Raw genomic sequence first — 24460 nt, forward strand, 5'->3', positions numbered from 1 at the left:
ATTCACCACAATCACCGAAGATATACAGAGACAGAGAGAGAGCTCTGAAATAATCTCACTGAGGATCTCAAGAGGCATGAAGGTCTTGTCGCGACGGCCGGGATGTCACTTTAATTAGTGCCCAAAAAGTCGTAAAAGTGTAAATATTATAAATTAAACAGAGAATTATGGCGCTAAAAGGTCGAATTTTCAAGCCAATTTATAGGGCCACTCTATTGTCCTAAACAGTCCCACCACAGATGAATGCGTACTAAAGTACTAAGTATATATAATTATGATTTATTTTAACTTTCTGAAGATGGTGGAGAATCCAATGCCCACGATTCCCAACAGTTTTTGTTGGCTATGCGCAAGGGGGTCTTGCTAGACCCCTAGGAAACCTTGTCATAGCCACCACTGGACACTGCAACCCTCTGTTGTCTGTCACTCAGTCGCTGCCTGATCCATTCAACAACATTGGGATCTAAACCCAGAGATTGCAGTTTATTTATGAGTCTTCTATGTGGGACAGCGTCAAAGGCCTTACTGAAATCCAGATACGCAATGTCTACTGCACCATCAATTGTTGTGAACATCTCAGTTGGCTACGCTTGGGTCTAGTACATACTAAAACTGACGTATTGGCCAAGCCAAAGGTCCTTCATCGACACACATGTAGTCTCCGTATATTGCGAAAATCACATTCCCTTTCAAGGCCATGACATGTTTTGGAGACCTTTGGCAAGTGTAGGAGGTTACCACCAGTATTGGAGACACAATACCTCAAGAGAGATAGATCTACCTAGATAACTTTCGCCTCACTGAGTGTCCAGTTACCACCAGGTTTTATTTGGCCAGGAAGTGAACTCATTCCACATGGTGTATACAACATAACCAATTTCTAGATGTTTCTATACACATTATTGGGGCTTTTAGGGCTGTAGAACCCTGCGATACCCTCATACCCAGCAAACATTCTGAGCTCCTAGAAAAAAGACGGTCATCAGGAGAAGAAAGAGGGGCCACAGAGGTTTCAGACCCAAAGAAGGACTGACAGATATCTTGTTACTTGGCAGGTACCGGTTGAGAAAGTTCTGTTTCGAGAACCATGTTGATGGGCGAAGAACATTCGATAATGAGCATAGAACCATCCCCTGAGAGATCAGACAGAATAAATCATTATAAGAGATTTAAAAAAAAATAAAAAATTAATATATTATTATTAGACCAAGCAAATCCTTTATAATTTTTAAGATTTTTTTTTTGTATGAAATGTCCCCGCTAACTAAAGCGTAGCCAATCCCCATTGGAGGAAAAAGCTACTTTCCCTTAAAAAAAAATGACTTGTTAAGCTTTTTTATTTCTTTTGCAGCGCATAACTTGGAAAATGAAGTTAATACAGTTAATGATCGCAGTTTTTTATATTAATATCCATCTGTTAATGTGAAAAGCGAGCAATTTGAGATATATCGGGGGAGGGGGGGACGAATTAATTTTGACATAGGGAAAAAAAGTCAAGCATTTGATTTTATGGTGAAACAGTATCAAATTGTTTAACCCAAGCTGTGGGCAAATAATATTAAAGTCGGATTGAAAAATCCTATTTTTAAACTATCCAAGGCAATATCTAACCACAGGAGAAATTACAGCAGCATCCACATACATAAAAAATGCAGAAGATAAGCAAAAGGCAGAGTATATCGTAAATATGTGCTGATAGTCCGCTGTAAATCATTTTTTGATGGCAAACTTGAGGTTATGAATCCATTGAAGCAAAAAAAAAAAAAAATGAAAAAAAAATACATAGTTTTGCATCCTCCTGCAAACCAAGTTTATATTTCACGAAATGGCTATACTGACAAAATAAATTTGAGAAAGTCGTAAATATTAAAAATATTTTTTTTAAACACACTGGGTTGCCTTAGAGGTTTCCATACAAAAAGCGTCATTGTTAATACCGATATTATCGGAGAAAAATTAATAAAAGCTTAAAATTTTGCGAGTATTTTATATTTTCCTCATATTTTTTTGTTAATTTTAATTTGGTGAAAATGCATTTCATATTTTAGTCTAAAATGTATAAACATACTTTTTTTTTTTTTAAATCTAATAATAAGGCTTTTAAATTTACTTATTTTTTTTTTAAATACCTAGAATTTTAGACAAAAACTTTGGAAATATATTTGACAATTTTCTAGGATGTGGCTATATAATGGCAACTTAATAATTGTGATTGTGCCCCCAAAAACTAGGCAGGTGAATGATGGCATGCAGAAACAAGCCTAATAAAGTTAATATTTGTCAAAAAAATTGAAATTAACATGAGAAGTGTCGCCTCCACAACAGAAGTGTCTATAAAGGTTGCTAATTTCCTTTATCTATTAATATACCCAAACCTGGAAACTTGCCACTCAACCTTCTGGGTGTTAAGCTTCATTCACAGGCAGGGGCTGAGAGGGCTAGAACCAGTGAGAGTTGAGTTGAGCGAGCCAGAGGCAGACAGTCCGAAAGCAGTAGTAGGTGGGGAGTAAGCAGGAAGTGATTTGGCCCATAGGTTGAAGAAACCAACCTGGAGTCCCAAGGGATGCACCAGGTGACTATGGGGCTCTGTCAGTCAGTGGCCCACCGGGCATTTGCTCAGTGTGCCAGGTGGCCCTTCCAGGACAGCTAGTTGGGGCATGGGTTGAATGAATTAAGATCGTGCTCTGGTCTATTTTGCCCGCCTACCCCTCAAAAAGCTGACCACATAATGTTTGGGTAGCATGTAGAAGTAACCCAACCTAAATGATCAGCAAGGTGCTTCTCCCAAAGACATGAAAGGAAGGAGTCATGTTTTCCACCAAATGTTAATGGGTCCACCACATTTTGATGGCTCCACCACATTTTGATGGCTCCACCAAATGTTGGTGCATATATTTATATGAAAAGTTCACCCAAAGTATGATCTATTGAGAAATGACGGCTAGACACAACTTAGAGTCATATCAAGTCGTATTCCTTCTCTTTAGATGACGTCATCAACAGTAGATTGGGTGGGGGGAAAAATCAACTGAAGATTCCATCGGAATTTTAGAAAATAATTTTTAATAAATAATCACATTAATACCCAGTAAATTATTTTTTTCTTCTGTTACTGATTGAAGTAATGTTCAGTTCGTAACACCCACATGCTCATTCTCCTACACTCACACTTATAGGAAGCAATTTAACAAGTCACCAGATGCTAATATGTGGGCACTAATGATTGAGCGCTTAAAAACATGGAATGTGCCATCTTGATACATATAGCATATACTGAATGTGAGATAATTTATTGATTCACACCTGAAAATGAAGATTATTTTCCAAACTAAATGGGTGATAATAAGACGATGAAGTAAGATATTGTAGAGAATAAACCTAAACTTCAAAATTGGAAACCTTGGGTCTTGTTTTGAGGTTTAATTGAACATTGTAGGAACTTCCACCACCCTGTCCCAAGTTGTCCCAAGAAATCATTAAATATGATACTCTGGTGTCTTTTTCTCACAACCTTTAAGCCACCTGGAGCTCAGAAGGCCTCAGTGATGACATTGCATGTAATGTAACTTGTGATGGCATCAAGTAGGTACAATAGATGGCGTCCAACTTCCCATCTGGAAGCCGCATATTGCTGAAAAACCCATATCGTCTCATTTTCTGCCATTTATAACATGGAAAATGAAAGCCATAGAGTATTTAAAGATACATGAAGGATGGAAAGGAGGTCTGGACCATCTCTGTCCACTCCAAGATGAAACTGTCTGGTGGGCATAGCAATAATCATACCTGGGAACTCTCCAGCTGTTTCTATGCACATTGTTGTGGCTTTAAGGGCTGTAGAGCCCCGTGATATCTGCTGCTAGCTGTGCAAGCTTCACTTAGACCGTCCAGGATGGTAGGTCCTGGGTCCTGGGTATACCGCTTTATGTCTTGGAAACAGTGGTCTGGTGGCCATGATAGTCCCCATTCTACAGTGGAGGAACTAGGCAACCTTTAGACAAGTAAATGAAGCTCAGTGACAAACTTAACAAGCTCCTGGAATGCAAGAGAAGGGCAACAATCAGGGCATGGGGGGTATGTGCCTCTCTCCTCTCCCTTTTCTTCTCTTTTTTCACCATTCTCTCCTTTCCCCATTCTCTCTTCTCCCTCTTCTATTTCTAATTTCTCCTTTTTTCTCTCCTTATCTCTTGCACTCTCCTTCCTTCCTTCCTTCCTTTCTCTCTACTTAACCAAAAATTTCAGTTTTCATCAGAGTAGCCACACCCATAACCACACCCTGACCATGCCACAGCCACACCCTCCATGCACAATGAGTGTCCAAAAAGCAGCTCAACAAAAAGGTTTTCCTCCCCATAGGGACATCAGGGAAGGAAAAAAGGGACTTGGAAGAGGGACAAGCCAAACCAAACACATTGGAACACATTGTAGGTATGCCTAAAAAAACCCAGTAAGCACCCAAACATAAGGAGATCTGCCCCTGTAATGCCCCCCCCCCAACAAACCATTAGAACATGGATGGTGTTATTACACACATCTAGAACTGGGTCATTGATAAGAAAATCATTATCACACTGAGGAATTATCAATAAACTGCTATAATGCGGCGGGCCCCACACTAATTGTATTGCTTCTCCAAAATGCTATTTTCACTATTATTTGCCAAGGTTTAATACGGTGAAAATGTCTAATTAAAGGATTATAGTTATAATTACACTGGAAGTGCTGATTACAGATGACACGAAATCTAACGTTGTCCAGGGATTTGAGAGTTATTAATCATTACTGAAGTTTTATAATTATTTTTTATTATAATTACTATTAAGCAACCTGTATTTATCTCTGATTTTTTTTTTTAGAACTCTTTAATTATGTAAATCCATGGTTTAAATTACGTGTGCGTACAATATACCGTGCATTTTCAGAAGCAGAAGATATACAACATTTATTGTATCTTTATAGACCGAGGCCAGCCTTTGGCCACAGAGCATAAATGCACATGGGCTAGAGGAGTAAATTTAATTGGGCCAACTTGGGACAATAATAATAATAAAAAAAATAATCTTTATCCCTCAAATTTGTTGTGAAAAAAAATGCATATTTTAGCTGTAGCCCCTTTAAAATTATTATTGCTCGGGACAGTCCCCGGTCCTGTTCAGCCTCAATCTGGAAATGCATTTTACCAAAATGAGAATAAAGGAGGTCTCAATTTATTATTATTATTATTATCCTTTATTTATATAGCGCCAACAGTTTACGCAGCGCTTAATACAATACATAAATTCAAGGGATATGACAAGACAAGAATTGACAGACTAAGACAAACCGATACATTTGGTGGAGAGAGCCCTGCTCGCAAGCTTACAATCTAGAGGGTCTCAACCAATCAGGAGAGACTTCTCAACACTCCAGATTGGCTGAGAGTTCAGAAACCTCTCCTAATAGGCTGGGTCCCTCCTTCACACCAAGCTCAGTATAAGCTACAGCCAGCACCAGGTGTGTGTTTACGTGACTGTGTTTGTCTGCGTGTGTGTGTGTCTGTGTAATGTCTTGTAATAGAGGGTTTAATCCTCTGAATCTGCTCATGTTTGGTAATAGAGGGGTTAATTCTCTGGATCGGCTCATTTCTGGTAATAGAGAGGTTAATTATCTGAAACTGCTCATGTCTGTAATGATTGTATGTATATTAAAATATGAATATATTATTAAATCTGAAATCAACATGGTTCCCAAGGCTTCTTAATAATATAAAATGCATTTTATGTGTATGTGACGGTGTGTGTATGTGAATCAGTGTGTATGTGATATATATGCAGTATTTGTGCCCCTGAATGGCAGAAATAAAACATAGTTACCCTAGTTTCAGGGGTGTAATGAGACCACCGTTGTACTCATTGATTCCAGAGGGAGAGCCTTAGTGCCCAGTGATTGGCTGATATCGCAGGGGGCAAGAAGCTGCAGCTCTAGAGTACAGTATAGTGTCCTGTCTAAGGTCAGCGACCACATTCACAGCTTTTAGAAAAAACAGAATTTATTGGATGTAGACTGCCTATAGGTCAGCAAAATGGGGGGGGGGGGGTGAAAGCCATCTAGAAGGCCTCTTCCTCCACTATGGTAGATGGTGGAGGATCTTCTGCATTGTTCATGGCCCCTATTTTGTTTGGACTCTTGGCCTCAATTTGATGTTTATCCTTAATATTAAAATGAATTCCAGATCAATAAGTAATATGTGGATCCCATAGATCCTTAAAAGTCATTCCAAATATGGAGCAAGATATTTAGATGAGAAAATTATCAAAATTGTCTTTGTCTTTTAACACAAAATAATCGATTTTACAGACTTTAGAAAGGACAAAGAGGACATTTTATACAAACAAGGACTGGATTTCTGAGGCCTGTTCTCGGGTTTAATTAATTTTACTTTGCATAATTAGATATGTGTGCTTGATCGCTATTCTCTGCGATAAACTACACGGTCTAAATTGAACGGAAATTTGATTGGGTAATAAAAACATATGTTACCTTGACAGTAGGATCACAAACACAGCTGCTTCCCATATGATTAGAGAGCAATCCGATAGTCCGGTTCATTAGGTAAACTCTAAAGTACAAATATAATTTAGACCACATCGAGAGTGCAAACAGACTCAACTGCATATTTATCCACCTTGTAAATTGGAATTTGTCAATGTCAGAAAGAGAATAATGTGCAAATATTGAGGTGAACATGTGTGAAGGAACCTCACGTATGGACAACCAGATCAAATAACTATTTGTCTTCTCCAAAATAAGCCAAGGACTAGGTTTTTTTGGCTTATGTTGCCAGTTTAGATGGGTTTGGATCTCCTTGCTCAAGAATATGGTTAGGGCATGTGTTTATGGAGAACTCATCCGATTAGGGGGTATGTTCTGCACTTGTCTGTAAGAAACTTGAGATTTTGAAATGTAGAACATCTTCGGCTTCCATGTTTTAAAAGATTAGAAAGTAAGTATGAATGAATGAGTAAGCATGGTCAACCATGGTCTTCCCTGTAGAAAGTCAAGGATTCAGTTGTTTGGTTCAACGAATCCTTTCTAAAGTTGAACCTTTTTGGATGTTTGGTCAGAGCTATGGTCAGGGGACGTAAGGGGATGCAGAACCATCCATAGGAAAGACGATATTTTAGAGCATAGTTCTTTGGCTTCCATGTTTTCCAAGACTAGAAAATAAATATGAATGAACAAGTATGGACAACCAGACCTTGTCCAAAAAATAACCTTTATTCTCTGTAAAAAGTCAAGGATTACGTTGTTGGGTTCAAATGGTCCATTTTGGCTGTTTTGTTGGGTTTGAACCTCCTCGCCCAGGCATATGGACAGGGCATGTGATTATGGTGAACACATCTAGTCGGACGGTGGGTTTTGCTTCGCGTTTGTCCACAAGAAAGCCAAAATTTAAGAACGTAGAACAATATTCAGAGTGATTATGATGCTAATATGCATTGCTTGGGGGTAGTGGCAGGGGAAGATCAAAATGTTGACTTTTTTTTCTAAATTAGATGTAATTGGTGGTCTCGCAAATGCCAACATTTAAAAAAATGACTTAGGTCTTGAAAACTTTTTTTTAGACAAGTTGTAAAGACGAAAAAAAAAAAGGTAAAAGCGGAGGGGAAAAATTCTCAATATGAAACTTTTTCAAAAGAGGATTATTTGAACTCTGGAATGACAGAAACCAAAGTAATATGATGATAAGATTTCAAAAGCCTTCAATCAATTAATTCTAGTTTAAACCAAGTTGGAATTAGAATATGTGCGGGAAATCAGATACCTAGGTTATCAGAGATATTAAATCCGTGTGGCAAGAGAACTTCATACACAGAAAATGCTACTTGACTCATATAGACTGTTCTATTTCATATTTTAATTTAATAGATGGGGAGTGTTCCACGGCTTTCCCCAAAAAGTACTATTTTACATTTGTCTAGGCAGTTCCAACTTCTTATGTTTACCCATTTTTCGCCACTTTTCGCCACTGAATTTTATGTATTAATTTCAAGGTAGTTAATAATTTTAGGTCAAGTGTTTTTTAATCCGAAGCTCCTCAAGTATACAAACTATGGAATATGGAACCAATATCTCTGTCTCTTAATTTGCCCCACTGCCCCTGGAAGCCCCACCAACAAAGAACGCATACTTTCTATGTCCTTTAATATTTACCTTTAGGGGAAGCTGCAGCTCCAGAGTGCACCAGTGGTCAAAGAAGCCAATCAGTGTCAAGAACGAACTCCCATTGAAATCAGTTGGAGCTATTTCTGTACATGTGTGCAGGAGGTCTCTCATTGTTGGCATTCAGCATGACATACTTGGCATTGTCTTAAACTTGTGATTGAGCTCTGAGCCATCACCTGGTTAAGGATGGTTTGAGGTTGATCTAGCAACCCAGAGAGTGTTCCTCCAATCAGACTCTTTATTTTGCGCTGGTCAAGAGTTGAACCATGAAGAACAGACGGTAACAAAAATGTCTATACAATAAAAGCTCTCAAACTCCCGATCAACGACTGGAGCGTTTCTGTTCATTCGTATACATTATACAATTCTGTTGATCTGAGAGGTAAAAAAATAACTTGGATTAATGCAAATGTATGATTATTTATACAATTACCCATCGTTATTTTTCTTATTCTTTATAGCAAACAGTTTATCTCTTGACCTTATTAAAAAATATAAGTATACGCATTTGGGAATCCAAATTAGGCAAGCTATTAAAAAGTCAAGGTTGTATGGCTTTGGAAGTCTCAAATATGGAAATGCACCAGATATTTTTGAATCAGATATTATGTTTGGTAGACCTGGACAAAGAACACATGCTTTTATGTTATTTTCTGTGAAAACAACCCACCTTCCTGTAAACAGATGTGTTCTTAATTGCAGAGAGCGAGGAGGTGTATCAACAGCAAGTCTTGTCCATCTCGTGCATCGTCTTTGGAATAGTCTCCGTGTGTCTAATATGTGCTGCTTTCTACTGCAAGACAAAGTAAGATATCGATACCTTGAAATGTAATGGGTACAGGTACAATGTTGTGAAACGCAATGGGTACAAGTTCTGTTATAATAATAATAATAATCGTCGTAATCATCATCATCTTCTTGATGTTCTGTTTCAACTATGATATATTAAAGGGTTAAAGGGTTAATTTCACTTTTTACATGTTATAGAATGAAGCTGAAATCAAACAATAACGTGGGTGTTATTAACGTCATTGATTATATGCAAATCAAAAGAAATAAGTATGAAAACGAGTGCATTTCTATCTCTTGTTTCCTGAGGGTTTCTGGTTTTGTCTGGGTCTCGATCTCTGAGTTCAGAGATTTCTCCTTCTTGTCCGTATTTCAAATTCAGAATTGAAATGCTGAATATTTTAATCTAACATAATGGAAATTAGCAGATCAAAGGATTTGCAATTTCAGTGACTGGACGATCCAGAGAGACCTCCCCCTCCCCTAAGATTAAATAATCAAAAGACAAGAATTTTAATAGTACAAAAAACAACTTAATAAAGTGATTGTGTTGAAATAAGGGGAAAAAAAGGCTATAAAATATTGCTAGACCTTTAAGTGCCTGGATTATCTATTACTTTCCAAAATGGCAGACCAAACATTAGAATGGGTGGGGCTAAACATAAGTCCCACCCAATCAGATAAATATTCTGTCCATATATGGTCTTACTTTTGGTAAAAAAATTATGTATTCATGAAAAAAAGGTTTGCATTTTAGGAATGAGGACCATCTTGTCTACATTATAATACCTTTCAGGCCCAAGTATGAAAAAGTATGGAATTGGAAACCATTCAAAAAATGGATATTTTAGGCGTTGGTGGAATAACCCCTTTTTTTTGCAATGTAAAGTATTCTTTATGACCAAAAGTATGTGGACACCTGAGCATCACACCTATATGAGCTTGTTGGACATCCCATTCCAAAACCATGGCGTTGCCTCCCTCCCTTTGTGGCAATAACAGCCTCTCTTCTTCTGGTTAGGGTTTTTCTGCAAGATAGTGGAGGAATCTATGGCTATTCAGGCAAAAGAGCATTTGTGAGGTCAGGCATGGATGTTGGGCAACAAGGCCCGGCTTACAATTGGCATTCCAGTTCATCCCAAAGGTGTTCGATGGGGTTGAGGTCAGGGCTCTGTGCAGTCACTCACGTTCCTCCTCATCCAACCATGTCTTTATGGACCTTTGCTTTGGGCTTTCCCGAAACAGGGGCCACAAAGTTGGAGGCAAACAATTGTCTAGAACGTCTTTGTATGCCGCAGCACTAACATTAACCCCTCACTGGAACTAAGGGGCCCACACCCTGAAAAACAGCCCCAGACATTTATTCTTCCTCCATCAAACTTTATAATAGGCACTATGCTTTCTGGTATGTAAATTTCTCCTGACATCCACCATACCCAGAATCATCCATCAGACTTCCAGATAGCGAAGCGCGATTCATAACTCCAGAGAACACTTGACATTGAGCAGAGTGGTCTTGGCTTGGCTCAGAAACCCTTTCCATGAAGCTCCCGACGCATCGGGCTTCTGCTAATGTTGCTTCCCGAGGCAGTTTGGAACTCTGTAGTGAGTGATGCTACAGGGCATAGGCTCGATTTTATACACCTGTTAGCAACGGGTACGGCTGAAACAACTCAATAATAAGAAGTTATGTCCACATACCTTTTGTCATATAGTGTACTTTTTTTAATAATTTAAGTTAATTATATAGAAATTTCTATGTTTTCTTTTTTCTTTACAAATTTTAGAAGACAAACAAAAAAGATTCAAGAGCAACTCAAAGAAGTCCAGACTGGGAAGAATTACTGCCTTCACGCCTCTAGTTTGTTAGTAAAAGGAAAAAGTCTGGGTGAAAACAGAGTCCCGCTTCATAAGGTGAGTATAGCTGACCTAGCAAAATCTACTAATACTAAAATGGCCGACACAAAACCCATAATGACGTCTGTTAAATTTCCTTGGATCATGTTTGGACCAAGCCAGCTGGTAATGTCCAATATCCAATCAAAGCCAAGGCGAGAAAGTTCCTTTACCATGTTCTCAAGGATTGGCCCAACGACTCTCTTTTTTGCCATCAACAGGGATTGTTGTTTGAAGTTTTTTTTGCCTTTCTAAAAATGTTCTTCTCTGAGCAGAACTTTAAGACAACCTGCTAATTTCTACACACTTTTCCCCCAAAAAACCAATTAGATTTTAAGAAAATCTTTAAGAAAATTAAGAAAAACTGTAATTGAGGCTGGAATAGAGATTTCTTACATGTTTTAGTCTCTTCGGGATATTGGTCACCCAAGGCAATTAAGGTGTAAGATTCGACCTGTACGACAACAGTATCTATGCATGGAGAATTCTTAATATTTTATTCTCTTTTTCCCATATTAGTGACATTTCCTAATTTCCCACTAAATTATCTGGATTATGTAAACCTCGAGAATGTTATTAATTGAGGATTTTAACCATCCTTGTTAACTCATATCTGTTTCGCTAATCCTAGTGGACAAATCTGCATAAATCAACTCAACTTCATAATCAACAGAACTTTTAGTAAACAATATTTTCATCTTGTTGATGTTGATTTTTACATTATTATATTTTTTCCTTTTTTTTTCTTTTAAAAATAACTATTTATGACATATGTATTTTCGGTTTATAAACAATCTTCTCCGCATTTGCGTTGGCTCCTATCCATAGAGCGCTCAACTGATAAAATGCCCATTGATTTACCAACAGTATTCGAATTCAGAAAGAAACCCTGAGCCTTCAAAAGAAAAAGTCATGGAATCCAGCTTCTCAGAAACACAGCCTTTCTCCGACACCCCTCCGCCAGACAAAGGAAACCAGTCAATGAAACACCACAGGTGAGTCCTTCAAAAAGTCAAGAAAAATCTGAAACTTGCGTTCATTGTTAAGGTGGCAACATAAATGAAGGTTGATCAAGGTTTCGGTCTTAATCCAGGAAAAATGGGCAGACTGATTGGGTCTTATGGTCCATAAAATTCTACGTGAGGCTACGAGCTCTTCAACTGTCTCGTGGTGGGTTCCCGTAATGACGTTAACCACAAAAGAGAAAGAAAGGATGAGAGAGAGCTGGCGAAGTTGATCTCATCATGGACATGTGCTTCGTAAAGCCTTTCCATCGATAAGGATGAGACTTCTATCGTCTGCTCCCCTAGCCATGATATGGCCTATAAATCAGGACCTTATAATAAACGTTGAGTGCACCTTTGTTCATCGTCTGCAATGTAATTGATTTTTGCTGAACATGCCCTCGATAATGATTATAGAATCTTATTGTCAATATCGTTAATTATTTACATTATCACATTTGGAGACAATAAAGTATTTAATGCTTTTCAACATAGCGACAAATCTATATTTCTCAATAATCAATATAAAAACAGTAAGAAAGTAATTTTTTTTTCTTCTTTACATATTTTTTTTTTTTTTTACTGGAAATGCACACAAGAATTCTCCAAAGCCATTGTGTGAGGCCATCACACAGTATAATAATCTTTATACATTGCTTTGTTCCCCAAGGAGAGGGATAAATTGCCTCTATTATTCTCATTGTGTATAAACTTGGGTAGAAATTAGGGACACGGCGGGTAAGAATGGACATTTTACATTAACTTTTCAAGATAATAGAAGACACTTTGACTTCACCAAGTACGACGTTTTAATTACACTGATTAAACCTAGCATACGATTCCTTGCGTTCTTTGAAAGCATGCCTCCTCCGGAAAGCACGTAATACGTGTGCTATCTAGGATAATTCGCATATCACACTATGATAGGTGTCACTATATGGTAGATCAACAAGTAACATTCAGCCAGTGTGTAGCATGTCTTTTATATTTTTTTATTGCATTTTATGGGTTTTTTTATAATATTTGCCTCCTACATGTATTTTTTTCTAGACATCATTGGGAGTTATTATTTTTTTTTATGAGTAATACATTTGCAATGTTTTTGTTCCTATGAGAATATATGAATAATATTTCTGATGGTTTCTGCGTTACCTCCATGGAGCCCGCATCATACCATGACGATACTTTCTAAGCAAGCCGATCGTCATAAAGCACTACAAAGCCTTGGGCAAGGTGGGCAAGAACTTGTTCACCTGAGATGACAATGTCAAGGAGAACTGGGGTTGAGGACCATAGGTAGACCAGGTCCTTGTTTGGAACCGTAACAATGGAATGGAGTGACCATTTTCAACTCTCTTTAGATAATACGTGGTGGAAACTCAGCGAAAAAATTAGATTTTTGGCCACCAAGAGAGAAAGTAACATTTTTGAAGGTGGGTGAGAACTTGGCCTCCATGACATTACTTATTCCTCAGGTTAAGTAGTGTGGCATTCATGCCTCTCGTCATTCCATCAACTCAACAGCAGGCTTGGTCTTAGCACTAGACACTCCCAGGAGGTGCCTGGAGCACCTGAATCAGTGGGGCATCTTCTTTCTAGGGTCTTAAGTGGCTGCAACCCATGGGTCTACTTTACTGGTGGTAGATGGAACCAAAATCTCTGTGCCCATCATTTTGTCCCAGATGTCCCTTCTTTTTAAGAGTTCAGGATGTCTGAATAGGAAAAATGGAGGGGTGGCAAAGAGTATTATTGGCTGTGGTTCCATTTGGTCTAGGACTGGTCCTACTCACCACCCCATTTTGTTCCTCAGTATACACATTGGAACTGGAGAAAATACACAAAAGGGGCAGAATTAAGATGAAATAATGTCGATCATAATGCTTCTGGGACATCTTATGGATATTTGTCTCAGGATATTGCCGTTATGATTTCTGGTCTTGGTTTTAAGATGAGGTTCGAGGCCCAAAAATAGCACCAAGAATTTAGAGATCTTCTTAAATGTGGTTTTACTTGGGCAGACTAGTTGGGCTCAATGGTCCTTATTATGTTTTGTTGAATTATTTTTTTACAATGTCTATTCTGCTTTGTAACCGAGTGACAATTATTTATCATTTTATTATTATTTATTATATTTAATAATAATAATAATACATTCTTGTGTTGAATGTGTTTAAATACAGATATTTTTAGATGTCTACAATGAAGCCAGGAAGACATAGATTTTTTTTTTCTTTTAATTCAAGGAAAAATAATTTATATCCACATCACACAGACCTTGTTCCGATATATAAAGAATGTCCGCCAACTTTGGAAATGTAATGATATATATTTTTGATGTCCCACCGCCAAGAAGCAAGTTACGACTCCAAAGTCATAAAACATCCACATTTTCTATGACAAATGGAAAATCTATGATGTTCATTTTATAACCTTTATTTTCATCAAAATGAGTCCACAACAGACTTCGGTAACATAACTCAGAACCACAATCAGACATAACTGTTGCTTTCAATGAATTATTACACAAGTCTTTCTGGGTCTCACCACAAAAGGATTGATTCAGTTTAGTCGATATGTCTTCTAATATGGTGTACGTTGCTTCACAGTTATAAATTTAAGTAAGGATATGTTCTTATGGATTAACGTCCCACTAGTCCATGGTGTTAAAAAAGAGGGTTGCTTCACCTGGCAGAATGCAATAGAGAAATGAACGAGGCAAGTTGCCATTGACTGTAACTCTACAGAAGAAACCAAATAACTTTGGGGTTTGTTCACCAATGGTGGTCAATGGTGCATGGAAACAGTCAGGAATACCCTCCCAGCCATGATTTGCAGATTAAATGGGCAGATTCTCTTGGTTTTACCACAACTTTAGGGTGAATGTGCAGATTCTCTGGATTTTTATCCCATTCTTGGGGTCGTAGGTAGATTCTCAGGGTCATACAGTCATGGACCATTGTTAGACCCATTTGTTTGCCACCATTAGCACGTCACTAGACTAGTATTTGAAGAGTCTCAAGGATGTTCATGTCACCAAATTCACTCTGCTTGACAAAGGACCACCGTCCCCAAGTTCCTCCTTCTGGAAGGTCTAAGTTGACCGAATAGAAAGTAGCGTTACATTGGAACTCATTCCAAAAAGGTTGAATAATACAAGTCATATTTGACCTTCAAAATCATAGTAAAGTTGAACAGCTTTTAGATACCTACAATGCAGCCCTACACATTACTTTAGAGAAACCTTGGTGTCTCCTAACTAGACCCCAAGGTTTGCGTCACTGGACGCCATTTTGAGCACTTATGGCCTACTTCATTGGACATTGAGTTTCCGCTAACACCTACAGGTATAATTAGTGCAGAAATATTTGGAAAGGTAAAACAAGAAACAGCAGCAACCCTCTTGTGAAGACCCATTTGCTGATGTATTTTCTGTGTTTCAGAAATCTCTCATCATGCTGCAGTCCCAGCCAAAGGAGTAGGATGTTGCACAGAAATGCCTTTCGGAGGACTCCCCCTCTGCCCCGAGGCCGTCTTAGCGGAATCGCAGGACCGGCGTATCAGCAGCTGGAAGAACCGGGACTCACAGATCAGGACATGATGCCTTGTGAAGGGTAGGTGATGAAAGCCTCTGAAGTGTGAAAATGCAATATCAATCTCAAGATTAAAAAAAAACTAAAAACTTATCATCTTTATCACCGTGAGACGCAACTTTCTTCCAGAGCGGGAAATGTTAAAATCAAAGAATAATTTTAAACTTTGATGTCGGCCAAAGATCTGGCTTTTAATTTCGTATTGACCCCGGTTTATTCATAATTTTTAGAATTTGAGTAATAACACACAGTAGATTTGGGCGCCGGCAGACAGTTTTTTTTTTGGGGGGGGGGGGGATTCTTCGTATTCAACGAAATTCATCCATCTCCGTCTTCGGTTCGGATGAAATTCGTCCAATATTTTTTCTTTTTTCGGAATTAGCAAATTTAACAATATTTGTTAAAATAAAAATAAAAAAACGAGCCTACAGAGAAATTTGCCAGGGAATACATAGCGAATTCAGTTAAAAAACCACCCCTGTTTCAGAGAATTAACCCCTTTAACACTAATTTTGTGTTCACTTCCTGGGAGACAATTTCGTTAAATAATAATAATAAAAAAAAAGATTTAACCTGAGAAGAAATAGATTTTGTTTCTAATCAAACTGAGACAATTAGCCAATCTAATTGCGTTACCCGCAAAGAGCAATGTTAATAACCTCATTCAAGCGGTTCTGTCTCGAAGGGCGCCAGAGTTTAGGCAAACAGAATGTTTTAACCCCTTAAGGACAATGGGCGGTCCCTAAACCCACTGAAAACAATGGATTTTGAGCCCGTACATGTACGGGATTTGTCATTAAGGGGTTAATTAGCCTAAAAGACTGTTTAAGTACCTATAATATACTTTGTCTAACTAAATACTTTCTGCCAGGCGGAATTATTTACATACCTCCCATGTGTCCCTGCTTAGTTTGGCCAGTCCCTCTTTAGCTCCTCAATCCCAGTGCCCCTCTTATAGCATGGTGACGGTCACAATCAAGGAAATTTGGTGGCAGAAATCATAAAAGAATCATAAAAGAAAATTTGTGGTCTTATCACCATGGCAACCAAAGTAATCTTCCTGCCGATTGATACTCCCTTTAGCTTTCCTCACCGCTCTAGTCTGCCTGTTTTGCATAAGTGGAAAAGCCTCCCAGAAGAGGTGGTAATACAGCGAGGGTATTTAAATATGCATGGGATAGACATACGGCTCCTGAATCTAAGACGAGACCGACAACTGATTAAGATCTGAGTCTCTACAGCAGGGGTAAGATGGGGGCCGAATGGGGGCCGATCTGCTGTCAGATTTTGGGTTTCTAGAGACACGATCCTACAGAAGAAAAAAAAAAACGAACACAATCTCAGTAATATGCCAGTCATCTCCATGGCAACGGGTCTGTTAAAACATGAATTTACAAGCGTTAGCTGTATCCCCGGCAGGAGCCGACGAGGACGCCAGTTTTCAAAAAGAGAAATGCCATAAACAATTACCATTAATAGCCCGTGAAGGGTAGAAAATTAAAGGGGGGGGGGGATCTTTCAGACCAAAAAATCGCCAGCCATGAAACAGAATCTGCCGGTAAATCAGACCCATTCCCCCCCCCCCCCGTCAAGTCTCCCCGTTTTTCCAACAGTTAAGACTCAAGCCTTATTTTGTCCTAATACTTGGTACTTGGTAGGATATAGAAAACTCTCTAGCATGTCTCTACAGCAAATGAAGTCATCGCCCGACTGTGTGACCCGCCCCCCCACACACACAAAGTTTTCGGGTATGTCCATGGGGAGCTTAGTGTTTTTGTGGGAAACGGTCTCTTATGTATGTCTCTGATGAGTCCACCTTGGCATTTTGCTCCATCATTCTAGGTTCTCATCACACCTGACAAGCGGGTTTTTTTATTGCAGAACTGTCAGGCTTCGTTATTCGTTGGAGGAATCTGACATAGGAGGTTAAAAGCGTAGACTTAATAACAGTTTAACACTTAATACAATGCTAATTAAGCAGCGATATCTAATGACAGCTTTCAACCAACGACGCTTTCCATGCCGGTCACGTCGTATTAGAAAGTGCCTTCAAAAAAAAAAGAGAAGGTCAGAGTTTAGATTTGATTGAGTGGGAGGCATTTTGATTAAATGTTATTTCTGTAGCAGCTGTTCCCATCGCGTGGTATGGAATTGAGTTCTAAAGAGAGCAATAAGACTTTACTATGTGTATTTGTTCCGATTATTGATTGCGTGCATCATATAACCCAACAATCCGGCCATGAGGTGTCTACTGGACTCTTTTGATCTTCACCTTCATTTATCTCTTTTGATCTTGGAGCGAGGGAACCATCAGTTTCTGAAGGGACTGTATGTTCATTGACGCCATTCATGCGTGACAATTTCTAACAGGGTCAGTCTCTGGCAGGGACAATCCAGGTCTGCTGTCGGCATTTGCTCTGGATGCCAGATGGCCAGTCTGGGACCAATATGGCACCCTGTCAAGGGTTGGATTTGAAGAACATCAACCAGTCCCTGACTAGCCGTCCAGCACGGCGGGCAAATTGTGGTGCATTGCTGGCCGATAGCGCCCTTTACTTACCCGCTCTAATGGTAGGTCAGGTCTGGGACCTGCATGGGACATCAGTGACCAAGCAGTGAACCTAAACCTGCACATTATTAAGTCACACCTAAGGCAATCAACTCTGCATGAAGCCTGCATACAATATGTTAAATATGTTAAATCTCACGAAAGGCATGACTCCCAAATTATAGACTATGGGCCAACATTGGCCAACTCACATGTACCTTGCCTGGGCACTCTTCCGATGATGTGGTAAAGCACTCCATTTAAAGACTAACACGTATGTGGAGGGGTATTTTAGATATTGCTTCTTAGAGATGGGTGAAGCAAGAAAGGTTGAGCTGAGCTATACCCCCAGATCCAATTTTTTGAGCTGGACTCTCTTGCCAGATACTGGAAGAGCACTTGTCCCGTTTTGGCGAAGTGGGCCAAGATAGGGCAGTCTGGGTTCTTATGCCATTCCAGGTTATAGATTATAATTTTATTACATTATGTCATATTTCCTGGTTAGTAGGGTTTGTTGCCTCAATACGCTCTTCTCATTGACGTATTGTCTATGTCGTTGACTAACATTGGAGAACTACTGGCCCCCTCCAGCTGGTACTATGGGTCATATTTTAAAAAAAGAACAATAAGAAGACGGAACCACCAGGAGAAAAGGTCCATTGGTCTTTACCATGATTGTTCAACATTTAGAAGGTGCATTCTAATAACGACGCTATATTTCAACAAGTAATTACAACAAAAATAAATCCCCTTCTTTATTCATCGAGGTGGATATTATTTATCCATGTTTATAATTACATGGAATTAATTATGACTAATTCATTGGTTGCCTGGGGGTGAGAAAGAGAAATCGGAATTCTGCATCTTCATTACAAAGCTTTATTTTTAATAAGCAATTTCCCGATCGCCCAAAGGAAGTAGGATTTTATTATATTTGTGACTAATAACTGTGGGTGTGGAAATTAATAAGTAGACCTTTCTGTGTCACCTAATACAATATATATCTATACAAATATCTTAGGCCGAGACAGCAACTACTTGATATTTAGATCCTTAAAGCACATATTTTAACGTTTAGTCAGTATTTTATGGGTATATTGTCCATTTTTATTTAAGAAATCTCAATTTTAACATTAAGTTCATCTTATCGCAATGAAAGCTGATTCTCTCCGTAGACCTCTAAGGATGATCAACCTCAGTTCTCACTTGAACCTACATTGAGGCGCATCGTAGTCTGCGAACCCAACCAGTTCAAGGATCACATGTCGAACTTATCACACTTGCAATTCTGAAAGAAGAACAGCTTGGTTTCTAGAAAAGTTTCTCATAATCGTTCATATTATGTTATGTTGTTGTGTTAATAAAGTTTTTTTAAAAGTTTATTACTTAGGCAACCATACGTTTGCATAGTCCATAGTTCAAGAGTTCAAGAGTAGATAGAATTCTATTTTAGATTTTTCTTCTTTTCCCCAGTAGTGTATCATGAACGAAAGGTAATCTTAACTCGATGCACATGCTAAAAAGGTTTTTCCACCATTCTCAAAGGAAAAATCCAAGACATTTCTATCTCAAAAAAAAATCTCTTAAAAATTGCTGATTTAGAGTTTGTGGAGAATTTAGGTGAGATCTAGGTTAATGTTCTACTAAGTCTTCTCGGAAGTTACGAATAGTTCCTGATGTCCCTCAATACATGAGTTCATCTGACTTAAAATGTTGAGTTTCTCGAGGAGAACACTGAATTTTGTTTGCGTTCTTTTTCAGGTGTCCAAGTGATTTGAGTCACCCGCAGCATAACCCAATAAATATGCAACTGCATTTAAGAGAAGCCCACTCTTATTTTAACAACACGGATGAAAAGGACTCGGTCGGATACACGTCATCCAGAGCCAATTCCATCCCCATCATACCATCAATGGGACTAGACGATGCCTGTCTACAGATTCAGAACGTTTCCGAAACGCCGGGCAACAAACGGTGCAAGAACTCTTATTTCAATGAACTTGTCAAGGTGAATGTCCCACCTAGCAATTGTCTTATAGCCGAGCAACAAGAGGTTCAAATTTTGCTCGAAACTGTGCAGGAGCAGATAAGAATATTAACCGACGCAAGGAGAAGGTCGGAAGACATGGGCCAGACGGTCGTGGAAACGGACGACACGGCGAGCGAGAATACGGCTTTCCTGTCGATGAGCCCGAAAGCAAAAAGCGAACAGACACAATTTGTCTTAAGGAGTGAATTGCAAAGGGACTCGGCACTTCACGTGTGATTGGACAACTAAAACACCCCCACCCAGGGACCCTACTCCGATGCCTAACAACAACAAAAAAAAAAACAAAAAAAAAACTGGAAAAAAAGAGAGATATGAGCAAACAAATTTATATATATGCATAACTTCAGAGCATCTACATAGGAAAAAAAAAAACCAAATAGTCTATCGCCCTCATATCATAGTGTTTTCTAAACAAAATATTTTTTTAAGGGAAAGAAAAGGTCTGACGGGACACGGCGTACGTTGAATGCATCGATGTGTGAAAAGTATATATTCTTTGTTGACCCAACTTGTTGGACTGCTGAAGGGCTTTTAAATCCATTGAATTAAATGATCTAAAAATTCTTACAGCAGTAAACGCGACGAAACAGCCGCTGGGATACATAATCTTTTCACGATAAAAAGGGCCAAAAGCATCACCGTTCGAAAAAAAAACAACAACCCCATAATTGTATTTTTGTTATATGATTTTATTGACAATGAAAGTAAAGATGCCACCACTTATCCCAATGAAACAATTACAATTATGATGCGTGTTTTCCGTTTTCCTGTGTTATTTCTCTGCGTTCTACTAACGACGCACGCGTGTCGTGCATGTTATCGACATCCTCTTCCGTACGGTACTTGATATCTCCATGGTGTCAGTTCACTGGCTTTTCGCACGTTCTAAATTTAAGGGTTAACGCGGGACGCTCGCAGCGATTTTGGGCTAGGGAAATTAACGGGTTAATTCCCTTTTCCTTCCGTTGAAAATCAACTCAAGTTCCTCCTAGATTTCCAGAAAGCTGGGTCAAGATGGTCTCTTGAGGTGCCTCGTGTGATTGTGAAGCCCATGGATGAAATGGTGTATAGGCTTTGGCAATCCTTTTGCCGCCATTTTGAAATAAAAACAACTAGCAATGTGTGATGTGTGGCTAAGCCTATATTCCTAGCTTCCATATTGAGCTCAGGCTCAGCCATCTTGGAAAGTCCCCAGCTCTCCAGACTGACCTCTGCACCGCCATCAATACTGTGTCAAAATAGGACATCATATCCCGGCACGCCTCCTCATTAGTATGAATGGGAACTCATTGATCTCCCTTGTAACCAGCCCATTAAGCAATAGGGTAACGAGGAGCCTAGTTTTGTGCCACATTGGCTATGTCCTCCCTCACCCTATAACTTCTCCTTTAGGCCTAGACAGAATGTGCTGTTGGGTCAGAACCGTAGTCATGCTTTTTCTTGAACACCCCCTTCTAGAATATCCAACTCAACTTTCTGGAAAACCAGGTCAAAACCAAAAACCTTACTTGTTAACGCTTTGCAGTGGCTTTGCTTGTCTCATTAAAGTAACTCTGCAGGGAACCAGGTTATCACGCGTGGTCTGGAAGATGGACCATTGACTGTCTGGGATTTACGGTACGGCTTCCAACGTTCACAGCTTTCTCTGCATCTTCCCGTGTATTTATCATAACCCTATAATGTGTCAAAATGTGTTATTTGTGGTTATCCGATTTCCTGTTACACTGGATTACAAATATTTTTTTATGTCCATAACATACTTTATTTATTTATAAATGTTGGGCGTCCTGGAGCCCTTATCCACCCCGCGTCCGATGTATTCATTAGCCATGTTGGGTCTGTTAAGATAAAGTCATTCCCCATAATGTTAACGCAATTCTCGTTCTTGCCTTTAATTACATTTCCTTTGCCCGTGTAATACACGTGCTCTTTTCTTTAACCCCATAGCAGGGACCTTTAAGATGTCCCATCTAAGTAAATGTCCCAAGCAATAAAACCAGATACATTAAGGTAGCATCTTATTGCATCTACTGGTATATCTGTCTCACCAGTGTACCCCAATATAACATGCCAGGTGTACCAAAAAAATACCTGGTGCTGGTCTATCGACCCACGAAGCACCTCGATAGCAGAGAGTAAAACCCTGTGACCTTGAATTAATACTTGAACAGAGGTGGATAATATAAGGCAAGACTTCAGCTCAATAAACACGTTCCTCCAGGGATGAATCAAAACAAAACAGGGCTGAAGAATAATGAAACCATCAACGTACTGTGTGCCAAATTGTAGTAAATTTGTTAAGTAAGAGAACATGTACAAAACTTTATGAGTATTATATGATTAACTGTGCCTAGATATATCTGTTAAAAAAGCTAACAAATCAATAATATATATTTAAGCAAAATTTGTCTATATTTCCTCCGTACTTGAGAGGCCAACAGAACGAAAATGATATTCCTCAAATTAACGAATATCATTTATTTGCTGGTTACAATGGATTTTCTTGTCAAAATGAAGCAGATTGAAAAGAAAGTGTATCCCCCTAACCTAAGGGTCTACTACATTTTGGTGACATGGATTGTGTAGGGTCCTTGGTAGGAGACCAATATGGCTTCCTTATTCCGAAGTCTACTGAAGACCCCTTTTGAACCATTTTAGCAACCAACCAAATCTCAAAGGAACCTTTTATCAAGGCACTGGAGGTAAGCTTCATCCTTAATGGAGGACCATTGGTGGTCATTTGATCCAGTGGAGACCTCTTGCTTTATTCGGGGAGATGTCGACAGCCAACCCATAGGTGAATCCCAACAGGCTTCAAGCCCCAGGAAGATATCTAGGTTGTCTAACAGGTATTTTAACTCTGCCAGCCTTCTACAATCTGAGTAGGACCAACCCTTCAAAAGATCCCATCTTTGATCTTCTACTATGTGAGTAGGCTCAACCCATCTAAATCCTTGGACATCAATTCTGATCCTAAACCTATATTTTTCTACAAGTAAAATTATTATTATTTATTATATTATTCAAATTTCATTGTTTGGGTACTAAAGACACATTCCGAAACAGAAATCAATATTAACCTGTGCAATATACTGCCGTTGGCTTCTCAAATGATCTTCTTCTCAAAAACCATAGCTCTAATCTAGAAATATTTTCAAAACAGATACCTACGTAAAATATATATATTAAAAAAGTAAAGTATATTAACATATTAATATATATATATATACATATATTAGATTGAAGATGTTGTTCCACATACAGTATAATTCCCAGTACAGCTTCTTCTTCAGAGCAATAATTCTCTAGTTCTGTAAAATGTTGCCTCATTCATATTTTTTTTTCAGGGAATGCTTAATTGTCATGTGACGTAAAATCAGGCCCTGATTGGTTGTTGTCATAGAAACTCAAAAAACAATCCTAAACATGTGTGTTATTTTTTTATTTGATAAGACCTTCAAAATATTGATTTTCTTAATACGCCGCAGAGAAAATAAAATGATATTTTTTATGATGTGGAACAGCACCTTTAATCTGGGTAAAAATGTAAAAAAAAAAATGAAAAAAAAGCCGGTGGGAAAGGCGCGTCTATGACTTCAATCTGGATAAAAATCTGCACACATTTCCTCTCTGCTTTGCTGGGCTTTGAATAAATGAAGAGGGAGGCTTTTTAATTAGGTTCTTGACAGAAGGCTAATTGCCGAAATACCCCTTTTAGCTGAAATATAGAATCCATTTCATTTTGTGATTAGAACTCTGGGCTCGCCGGCATCACATAGTCAGAGTTTAAAATATCTCGCGTTCTATTTGCAATAAAAAAAATATATACGTTATTTCAAATTTTAATATTTTCGGAAAATCTTTTTTTTATTTTTGTATCATTATTTTTTAACATAGAAACTGAAATATTTTAATTTGTGCTGAATTTTTTCTCCCAAATACCGCAGATGAACAAAGAGCCCAAATCCTTCACGGATTTACAAAACGATATATTGTTTTCGGAACAAATTCAAAATTTGAATTCTTTAAAATCAGAATTTAATTTAAAATTTGAGGCTGGAAATATATGGGTTTCATTACTTCTTAGGTTTAGTGTATTTTCTGCTAAAATTCTGAAACTGGACGTATCATTTCAAATTGGTCAATCACAAACACTGGATTAACTGATTACATATCTGCTAAAATCATTTAAGGCAAAATATGTGGTTCTTCATCAGGAAGTCTTTCGGGTTTCCTGGGTAGAGGGAAGTTAAACCTCAATTTATTGTAAATGCTGGTAAAATGTATCATTCCAAAAATGTCTATTCTGTTGATTCGCGTGTCTATGGGACAACAATGCCTCTTCCAAGTCAAAAGTTGGTGATGGACCATATGTAGG

The 24460-nt window shown here is 38.5% G+C and overlaps 1 protein-coding gene across 1 annotated transcript in view; it reads left to right on the plus strand.

Moving 5' to 3' along the window:
• LOC149274468 (pro-neuregulin-3, membrane-bound isoform-like) overlaps positions 1-20298 on the plus strand; it is a 144253-nt gene extending 123955 nt beyond the window's left edge. Inside the window, exons 6-10 of the mRNA XM_089505446.1 lie at positions 8908-9010; positions 10782-10908; positions 11758-11885; positions 15335-15505; positions 19794-20298. Of these exons, the coding sequence (XP_089361572.1) occupies positions 8908-9010; positions 10782-10908; positions 11758-11885; positions 15335-15505; positions 19794-20298 (1034 nt within the window). The remainder of the gene's footprint in view (positions 1-8907; positions 9011-10781; positions 10909-11757; positions 11886-15334; positions 15506-19793) is intronic.
• Positions 20299-24460: the final 4162 nt, after the last annotated feature.

Source organism: Sceloporus occidentalis, unplaced genomic scaffold (assembly GCF_023333645.1).
Source record: "Sceloporus occidentalis isolate IW3139 unplaced genomic scaffold, rSceOcc1.0.p SCAF_329, whole genome shotgun sequence".
NCBI classification, from domain to species: domain Eukaryota; kingdom Metazoa; phylum Chordata; class Lepidosauria; order Squamata; family Phrynosomatidae; genus Sceloporus; species Sceloporus occidentalis.